The following is a 10,000-nucleotide window of genomic DNA, read 5'->3' as shown; positions in this document are numbered from 1 at the left end:
GGATATCAATCACAGGCTCATAGTTATCTTTAGACCGTGTACTGATAAAATGGAAGTTTTCTCTTTTCAAAACGCCACCTCAGCGTCGGGGTTTAACCCCAACCCTGACACTGCTATAGACACCAGTAAACTACTACTACTACAGTAAACTACATTTATTTTATTTTTCTTTTAAGATATTTTTTTGGGCATTTTTATGCTTTATTGATAGTGTAGAGACAGAGGTGAAATGGGGCAGAGAGGGGAGTGACATGCAGAGAACGACCGCGGGCTGGAATCGAACCCGGGTCCGCTGCTGGCCGAGGCCCATGGGGGGGACGCCCTACCAACTAAGCTAAGGGCCCATGGGGGGGACGCCCTACCAACTGAGCTAAGGGCCCATGGGGGGGGGACGCCCTACCAACTGAGCTAGGGGCCCATGGGGGGGGACGCCCTACCAACTGAGCTAAGGGCCCATGGGGGGGACGCCCTACCAACTGAGCTAAGGGCCCATGGGGGGGGGGACGCCCTACCAACTGAGCTAAGGGCCCATGGGGGGGGACGCCCTACCAACTGAGCTAAGGGCCCATGGGGGGGGACGCCCTACCAACTGAGCTAAGGGCCCATGGGGGGGACGCCCTACCAACTGAGCTAAGGGCCCATGGGGGGGACGCCCTACCAACTGAGCTAAGGGCCCATGGGGGGGGGGACGCCCTACCAACTGAGCTAAGGGGGGGGGGATGCCCTACCAACTGAGCTAAGGGCCCATGGGGGGGGGGACGCCCTACCAACTGAGCTAAGGGCCCATGGGGGGGGACGCCCTACCAACTGAGCTAAGGGCCCATGGGGGGGGGACGCCCTACCAACTGAGCTAAGGGCCCATGGGGGGGACGCCCTACCAACTGAGCTAAGGGCCCATGGGGGGGACGCCCTACCAACTGAGCTAAGGGCCCATGGGGGGGGACGCCCTACCAACTGAGCTAAGGGCCCATGGGGGGGGGGACAAACTACATTTCTTTTCTGATTCTCTTTTTTTTTATACAAAGGGTATTTTCCCTCCAACTGTATATATACACTATACTATAATATATAGTATATATACTATATATGTATTATATGTATTTCACTATTACCTCATCTCCGGAATGTTACTAGCGTTTGGGGAATCCTTATATATGCGGTAAACTACGTAAGTATTTTTCCTTTTTTCACAGAACATTTAATTTGACTTTTAACTTCTGTCTGTCTGTCTGTCTGTCTGTCTGTCTGTCTGTCTGTCTGTCTGTCTGTCTGTCTGTCTGTCTGCCTGCCTGTCTGTCTGTCTGTCTGTCTGTCTGTCTGTCTGCCTGCCTGCCTGCCTGTCTGTCTGTCTGCCTGCCTGTCTGTCTGTCTGTCTGTCTGTCTGTCTGTCTGCCTGCCTGCCTGCCTGTCTGTCTGCCTGCCTGCCTGCCTGTCTGTCTGTCTGTCTGTCTGCCTGCCTGCCTGCCTGTCTGTCTGTCTGTCTGTCTGCCTGCCTGCCTGCCTGTCTGTCTGCCTGCCTGTCTGTCTGCCTGTCTGTCTGTCTCTCAGTCCAGGGTCATGAGGGCTGCCTGGTGTTTGGGACGATCGAGGAAACGTCCTGTGTTTTCATGCAGGGACATTTCCACCTGTACGAAGGATATTCCCTCTGTAAGGTGAGAACACACACACACACACACACACACACACACACACACACACACATACACAGCCCCGCACACGCACACACACACACACACACACACACACACACACACACACACACACTCACACTCTCACACACACACACACACACACACACACACAGCCCCGCACACGCACACACACACACACACACACACACACACACTCACACTCTCACACACACACACACACCCTCACCCCCCCAACCTGACCTGTCCCTGTGCAGGTGACGTTCCCCGTGAGGATCTTCAAGCTGCTGGGCGTGGAGGCTCTGGTGGTGACCAACGCCTCGGGGGGGATCTGCCCCGACTTCAAGGTCTGTCTGTCTGTCTGTCTGTCTCTCTACCTGTCTGTCTCTCTATCTGTCTGTCTCTCTACCTACCTGTCTGTCTCTCTCTCTAAATGTCCCGACTTCAAGGTCTGAGTGATTCATTTATTTCAGACATCAAATAAAACTAGAAAATCCCGCGGAGATTTTGAAAGTGCGGGCAGCCCTGCGCAGGCCGCCAATCCCCGCTTCGGCGGCGCCCCGCCCGTCGGCCGGGCCAGAACGCTTCTACGAACCGCCGCCGCGGGCTTTCCGAACTCCAGTCCCGAGTTGTGGCCGTCCCCTGATGCTGTGTATACAATTTGGTGATGATAGGTTGGAAATCCACAGAGTGAATGTGACTTCACTGTATTTCAGGTCATGTAAGTTAGGGAAGAAAGAAAATAATGGCTGACCCCTCTGGTCCAAGAGGCTTTATTGTAGAGCACCATGACCCCTATGGTCCAAGAGGCTTTATTGTAGAGCACCATGAGCTGTACATGTGTAAGAAATGTCAAGTCAATCAGAGTCAGGGGGCGAGGAGCGTGGCCTGTCAAACATTGCATTTTTGAATGATGGTTTTCGCATTTGTGGGGGCCCCTATGGGTTAATCTCGACAAGCTTAGAGGACCATGCTACCACATGTCTTCTGCACATATCCTGCAAGTTTCATGATGATAGGACCTATGGTCAATTAGTTATGGCCAATTTGTTATTAAGCTCTGCCCCTGCATAAACGTTTTAGTCAATGGCGGCCATGTTTTCCAAGCTATCCTACTAATATTTTTCGGAGACGTGCGTCACAGTCTCCCGGGGCTTCGTGAGACATTTGGTGTTGATAAAGTAAAACTTGACAAAGTTGTGGATAAAACCCTGTTTTTCAGTTTATGCTAATTAGCCGAAAATATTTCCAGGTTGACTTTTATGATCCAAGAGGCTTTTTTGTAGAGCACCCTAAAATACACCTGTGGGAGAAATTTCAAGTCAATCGGACTTGCGGTGTGCGGGCCGTGGCCTCTCAAACTTTCTTCAGTCGGGGCTTAATAACAGCGCCCCCTAGCGGAAATTCAAAAAACTGTCCGAGAGGCTGTATTGTAGAGCACCATGAGCTGTACAAGTGTAATACAGGTCAATCAGAGTCAGGGGGCATTTGTGGCGCCCCCTATGGGTTAATCTCGATAAGCTTTGAGGGACATGCTACCACATGACTTCTGCACATACCCAGCAAGTTTGATGATGATAGGACCTATGGTTAAGGAGTTATGGCCAATTTGTTAATAAGCCCCGCTCCTGCGTAAATATTTTGGGCAATGGCGGCGAGAAAAATAATCATGGCTGACCCCTATGGTCCGACAGGCTATAAAGGTAAAGGGGAGGAGCCTAACGCGGTAAAGGGGAGGGGCTTAATGTGCTAAGGGGAGGAGCCTAATGCTGTAAAGGGGAGGAGCCTAACACGGTAAAGGGGAGGAGCTTAATGTGCTAAGGGGAGGAGCCTAATGTTGTAAAGGAGAGGAGCCTAACGTGGTAAAGGGGAGGAGCTTAATATGGTAAAGGGGAGGAGCCTAATGTGGTAAAGGGGAGGAGCCTACTGCGATAAAGGGGAGGAGCTTAATATTGTAAAGGGGAGGAGCCTAACATGGTAAAGGGGCGGGGCCTAATGCGATACAGGGGAGGAGCTTAACGTGGTAAAGGGGAGGGGCTTAATATTGTAAACTGTCCTGTCCTTCCATATAACCAAAATTGATTTATCTCTCGAGATATTGTTTTGTTTTCATCTTTGGTACAGACGAACCATCTGTACATTTACGTTTCACAGAATTTTTTTTTTCTGTGTAAAGTGAAGCTGTCATATAATAATGAATTTAAATGTGGACCAATAATATGTTTTAATTAGCATTAAACATCGTTTTGATTATCCAATTGGATGTTATTGGGGTTTTACGAATTTAATGTTTGGGCGACTGTGGCTCAGTTGGTTGAGCGGGTCGGCCGATGATCAAAGGGTTGGAGGTTCGATCCCCGCCCTGCCACTTGTGTCATAGTTGTTGTGTCCTTGGGCAAGACACTTCACCCACCTTGCCTCGTGTGAATGTCGATAGTTAGCTGCTGCTATCGGTGTATGAATGTGTGTGTGAATGGTAACGTGTAAATGGGAACAGGTCTCCCTTGGAAAAGAGTCTTTGGACTCAATGGGATATACCTGTATAAATAAAGGTTAAAAAAAAAATGTGCAATTTTTTTTTTTTTTTTTCACAAGTCACAACCTCAGCACAGACAAACTTGTGCACCCCCCTTGCGATCTCTGGCGCCCCCTGATGGGGGGCGCGGACCCCAGGTTGGGAACCACTGTTGTAGGGCACCATGAGCTGTACATGTGTAAGAAATTTCAAGTCAATCAGAGTCAGGGGGCATTTGTGGCGCCCCCTATGGGTTAATCTCGATAAGCTTCAACGGACATGCTACCACATGACTTCTGCACATACCCAGCAAGTTTGATGATGATAGGACCTATGGTTAAGGAGTTATGGCCAATTTGTTGATAGGCCCCGCCCCTTCGTAAACTTTTTGGCGGCCATGTTTTTCAAGTTGTCCTACTGATCTTTTACTGGTATGTTTATTGTAGTCCCCCGGGGCTTCACGAGAAATTTGGTGTTGATACAGTCAAATTTCAGAAAGTTGTGGATAACACCCTGTTTTTTAGTTTATGCTAATTAGCGGGAAATATTCCCTGGCGGACTGATATGGTCCCAGAGGCTTTTTTGTAGAGCACCCTAACATACACCTGTGTGAGAAATTTCAAGTCAATCGGAGTTACGGTGTGAGGGGCGTGGCCTCTCAAACTTTCTTCAGTCGGGGCTTAATAACAGCGCCCCCTAGTGGAAATTCAAAAAACTGTATAATAGCACACCATTCGGGGTAGGGACGCACGTTCTGTGAAATTTTTGCGTTTCTAAGTGAAACGGTGTGGGAGGAGTAGCAGCTCGAAATTTGCGGCAGAAGTAAGAAGAAGAAGAAGAAGAAGAAGAAGTATGGTGGAGAGTAATAATTACGGGCCCTCAATACATTGAGGGCCCGTACTTAAAAATTAAACATAACAAAAACCGTGGGGCGACTGTGTCTCAGGTGGTAGAGCGGGTCGGCCAATGATCAAAGGGTTGGCGGTTCGATCCCCGCTCTGCCACCAGTGTCATGGTTGTTGTGTCCTTGGGCAAGACACTTCACCTACCTTGCCTCGTGTGAATGTGTATGACTGCTGTATGTTTGAGGTGGTGGTCTGAGGGGCCGTAGGCGCTGAATGGCAGCCACGCTTCCGTCAGTCTGCCCCAGGGCAGCTGTGGCTACTATTGTAGTTTACCACCACCGGTATGACTGTGTGTGAATGAATGGAACCTGGAACCCTGTAAAGAGATTTGAGTGTCTTGAAAAGAGATATATAAATCCAATCCATTAAAAACAAAACAAAAAGACCTCTCTGCCTGTCTCTCTGTATTAACCTGTCTCTCTCTCTCCCTGTCTCTCTCTCTCCCTGTCTCTCTCTCTCCCTGTCTCTCTCTCTCCCTGTCTCTCTCTCTACCTGTCCCGACTTCAAGGTCGGCGACATCATGGTGATCAAAGACCACATCAACCTGCCGGGCTTCGCCGGGCAGCACCCGCTGTGTGGCCCCAACGACGATCGGTAAACTAACACTAGCCTCATGCTAAGCTACTGCTAACACTAGCCTCATGCTAAGCTACTGCTAACACTAGCCTCATGCTAAGCTACTGCTAACACTAGCCTCATGCTAAGCTACTGCTAATACTAGCCAAATGCTAAGCTACTGCTAACACTAGCCTCATGCTAAGCTAACTAACCCGCTGTGTGGGCCCAACAACGAGCGGTAAGCTAACACTAGCCTCGTGCTAATTTACACGCTAACTAGCCCGCTGTGTATGTACTACTACCAAGCCCAAACCACAGCGAGTTCTACCAGCAGCCAATGAGGAAGTGACAAACAGTGCAGTTCACCGAGTGGCCACTAGCAGGTGGTACCAAAACAGAGCAATCTCTCATTGACTCCCATGTTAAACAGGCCGTTTTCACAGCGTTATTAAACCTATTTAAGGCCCTCTCTCTCCCTGTCTGTCTCTCTGTCTCTCTCTCTCCCTGTCTGTCTCTCTGTCTCTCTCTCCCTGTCTCTCTCTCTCCCTGCCTGTCTCTCTCTCTCTCTCCCTGCCTGTCTGTCTGTCCATAGCTTTGGCACCCGCTTCCCGTGCATGTCTGATGCGTACAGTAAGGAGCTGCGGCGGCAGTGCGTGGATGTGGGCACTGCGCTGGGCTGCGGCAGCTTCATCAGAGAGGGAGTTTACTGCATGGTGAGCGGGCCCAACTTTGAGACCATCGCAGAGGCGCGCATGCTGCAGATACTGGGCTGTGACTCCGTGGGTAAGAAGAGAGAGAGATAGAGAGAGAGAGAGAGACACACACACACACACACACACACACACACACACACACACACACACACACACATAGGGGGTTAGTGTATTAAACTGGTGTAATGTATTATCTTATACAGTGCGTTCCAAATTATTATGCAAATTATATTTTTCACAGATTTTCCTAAATAGTTCATGGAAGTCATCAGCCGTTAGAGTGTGATGCACATGTTATTGAACAAACCTCCCAATGATGAAATGCACCGTTCCAAATCATTATGCACAACAGAGTCTTAAAACATTTAATAGGTTGTAAAGAAATAAAAATGGCCATTTGTTGAATTTGCAGGATGTGAAGGTCATATTTAGAGAAATCAAAAGCTATTTCAATCAAAAACATCGTAACAGGCCAAGTTACATGTTGACATAGGACCCCTTCTTTGATATCACCTTCACAATTCTTGCATCCATTGAACTTGTGAGTTTTTGGAGAGTTTCTGCTTGAATATCTTTGCAGGATGCCAGACTAGCCTCCCATAGCTGCTGTTTTGATGTGAACTGCCTCCCAGCCTCATAGATGTTTTGCTTGAGGATGCTCCAAAGGTTCTCAATAGGGTTAAGGTCAGGGGAAGATGGGGCCACACCATTAGGTTCTCTCCTTTTATGCCCAAAGCAGCCAGTGACACAGAGGTATTCTTTGCTGCATGAGATGGTGCATTGTCATGCATGAAGATAATTTTACTACGGAAGGCACTGTCCTTCTTTTTGTACCACGGAAGAAAGTGGTCAGTCAGAAACTCTACATACTTTGCTGAGGTCATTTTCACACCGTCAGGGACCCTGAAGGTGCCAACCAGCTCTCTCCCTATGATTCCGGCCCAAAACATGACTCCTCCTGTCTGCCGTCGCAGCCTTGTTGGGACATTGTGGCCATTCACCAACCATCCACTACTCCATCCATCTGACCATCCAGGGTTGCACGGCACTCATCAGACTGTTGGAAATTAGTCTTCATGTATTCCTGAGCCCACTGCAACTGTTTCAGCTTGTGAGCATTGTTTAGGGGTGACCGAATAATAGGTTTATGCACAACTGCAAACCTCTGGATCCTACACCTTGAGGTTTGCGGGACTCCAGAGGCACCAGCAGCTTCAAATACCTGTCTGCTGCTCTGTGATGGCATTTTAGAAGCTGCTCTCCTAATCCGATGAATTTGTCTGGCAGAAACCTTCCTCATTATGCCTTTATCTGCACCAACCCGTCTGTGCTCTGAATCAGCCACGAATCTCTTCACAGTACGATGATCACACTTCAGTTTCTTTGAAATATCTAATGTTTTCGTACCTTGTCCAAGGTATTTGACGCTTTTAGGCAGCAGAGAGATCCTTTTTCTTTCCCATATTGCTTGAAACCTGTGGCCTGCTTAATCATGTGGAACGTCCTTGTTAAGTAGATTTCCTTTGATTGGGCTCACATGGCAAACTGATTATCACATGTATGAGATTGATTTCAATGATCCAAAGCGCCCTGAGACACAATACCATCCATGAGTTTAAATTAAAAACAAAACATTTAAAGTTTATGACACTTCAATCCAATTTGCATAATAATTTGGAACACGGTGTAAATATATATATATATATATATATATATATATATATATATATATATATATATATAGGGTTAGGTATATATAATATATATAATAATATGATAGATATGTATATATATATTCTGTCATGTGACTGGACAGCTTTGTGTCTGTAGGGATGAGCACAGATATCTCTGACTGAACTAACAGGTGTCTGTCTGTCTGTCTGTCTGTCTGTCTGTCTGTCTGTCTGTCTGTCTGTCTGTCTGTCTGTAGGGATGAGCACTGTTCCTGAGGTGACCGTCGCTAAACACTGTGGAATGAGAGTCCTGGGCCTGTCTCTCATCACCAACAAGGTACCTGTCTGTCTGTCTGTCTGTCTGTCTGTCTGTCTGTCATCACCAACAAGGTACCTGTCTGTCTGTCTGTCTGTCTGTCTGTCTGTCTGTCTGTCTGTCTGTCTGTCTGTCATCACCAACAAGTTACCTGTCTGTCTGTCTGTATTAACCTGTCTCTCTCTACCTGTCTGTCTGTCTGTCTGTCTGTCTGTGTGTCTCTCATCAGCAACAAGGTACCTGTCTGTCTGTCTGTCTGTCTGTCTGTCTGTCATCAGCAACAAGGTACCTGTCTGTCTGTCTGTCTGTCTGTCTGTCTCTCATCAGCAACAAGGTACCTGTCTGTCTGTCTCTCATCACCAACAAGGTACCTGTCTGTCTGTCTGTCTGTCTGTCTGTCTCTCATCACCAACAAGGTACCTGTCTGTCTGTCTCTCATCACCAACAAGGTACCTGTCTGTCTGTCTGTCTGTATTAACCTGTCTCTCTTTACCTGTATGTCTGTCTCTCTGCCTGTCTGTCTCTCAGGTCTCTCTGGACTACAGCAGGGAGGAGAAGGTGTCTCTCTCTGTATTAACCTGTCTCTCTCTCTACCTGTCTCTCTCTCTCAGGTCTCCCTGGACTACAGCAGGGAGGAGAAGGTGTCTGTCTCTCTGTATTAACCTGTCTCTCTCTCTGCCTGTCTCTCTCTCTGCCTGTCTCTCTGTATTAACCTGTCTCTCTCTCTGCCTGTCTGTCTCTCTGCCTGTCTCTCTCTCAGGTCTCCCTGGACTACAGCAGGGAGGAGAAGGTGTCTGTCTCTCTGTATTAACCTGTCTGTCTCTCTGCCTGTCTGTCTCTCAGGTCTCCCTGGACTACAGCAGAGAGGAGAAGGTGTCTGTCTCTCTGTATTAACCTGTCTCTCTGTATTAACCTGTCTCTCTGCCTGTCTCTCTCTCTGCCTGTCTGTCTCTCAGGTCTCCCTGGACTACAGCAGAGAGGAGAAGGTGTCTGTCTCTCTGTATTAACCTGTCTCTCTCTCTGCCTGTCTCTCTCTCAGGTCTCCCTGGACTACAGCAGAGAGGAGAAGGTGTCTGTCTCTCTGTATTAACCTGTCTGTCTCTCTGCCTGTCTCTCTCTCAGGTCTCCCTGGACTACAGCAGAGAGGAGAAGGTGTCTGTCTCTCTGTATTAACCTGTCTGTCTCTCTCAGGTCTCCCTGGACTACAGCAGGGAGGAGAAGGTGAACCATGAGGAGGTTTTGCAGATCAGTAAGATGAGAGCCGAGGTCATCAGAGAGATGGTGACCAGGATGATCAGCCGCTGCACGCAGAGCATCAACACACACTGAATACCTGTCTGTCTGTCCCTCTGTCTGTGTGTCTGTCTGTCTCTCTCTGGCAGAGCATCAACACACACTGAATACCTGTCTGTCTGCCTGTCTGTCTGTCTGTCCCTCTGTCTGTGTGTCTGTCTGTCTCTCTCTGGCAGAGTATCAACACACACTGAATACCTGTCTGTCTGTCTGCCTGTCTGTCTCTCTCTGGCAGAGTATCAACACACACTGAGAGACACACACACTGAATGTTATACTGATACAATACACACTGACACACAGAGCATTAACACTGAATATTATGCATACTACACACTGAGACACACACAGAGACACACACACACACAGACACACACA

General features: G+C 48.4%; 1 protein-coding gene across 1 annotated transcript in view; it reads left to right on the top strand.

Moving 5' to 3' along the window:
* pnp4b (purine nucleoside phosphorylase 4b) overlaps positions 1 to 9,658 on the top strand; it is a gene marked incomplete at both ends in the record, with an annotated part of 11,065 nt that extends 1,407 nt beyond the window's left edge. Inside the window, 6 exons of the mRNA XM_080054139.1 lie at positions 1,549 to 1,652; positions 1,907 to 1,996; positions 5,578 to 5,663; positions 6,220 to 6,410; positions 8,271 to 8,350; positions 9,521 to 9,658. Of these exons, the coding sequence (XP_079910265.1) occupies positions 1,549 to 1,652; positions 1,907 to 1,996; positions 5,578 to 5,663; positions 6,220 to 6,410; positions 8,271 to 8,350; positions 9,521 to 9,658 (689 nt within the window). The remainder of the gene's footprint in view (positions 1 to 1,548; positions 1,653 to 1,906; positions 1,997 to 5,577; positions 5,664 to 6,219; positions 6,411 to 8,270; positions 8,351 to 9,520) is intronic.
* Positions 9,659 to 10,000: the final 342 nt, after the last annotated feature.

The sequence above is a fragment of the Ammodytes marinus genome (genome assembly GCF_949987685.1).
Source record: "Ammodytes marinus genome assembly, contig: scaffold_213, whole genome shotgun sequence".
In the NCBI taxonomy this organism is placed as follows: Eukaryota; Metazoa; Chordata; class Actinopteri; order Uranoscopiformes; family Ammodytidae; genus Ammodytes; species Ammodytes marinus.
This window is presented reverse-complemented; position numbering and strand designations above follow the sequence as displayed.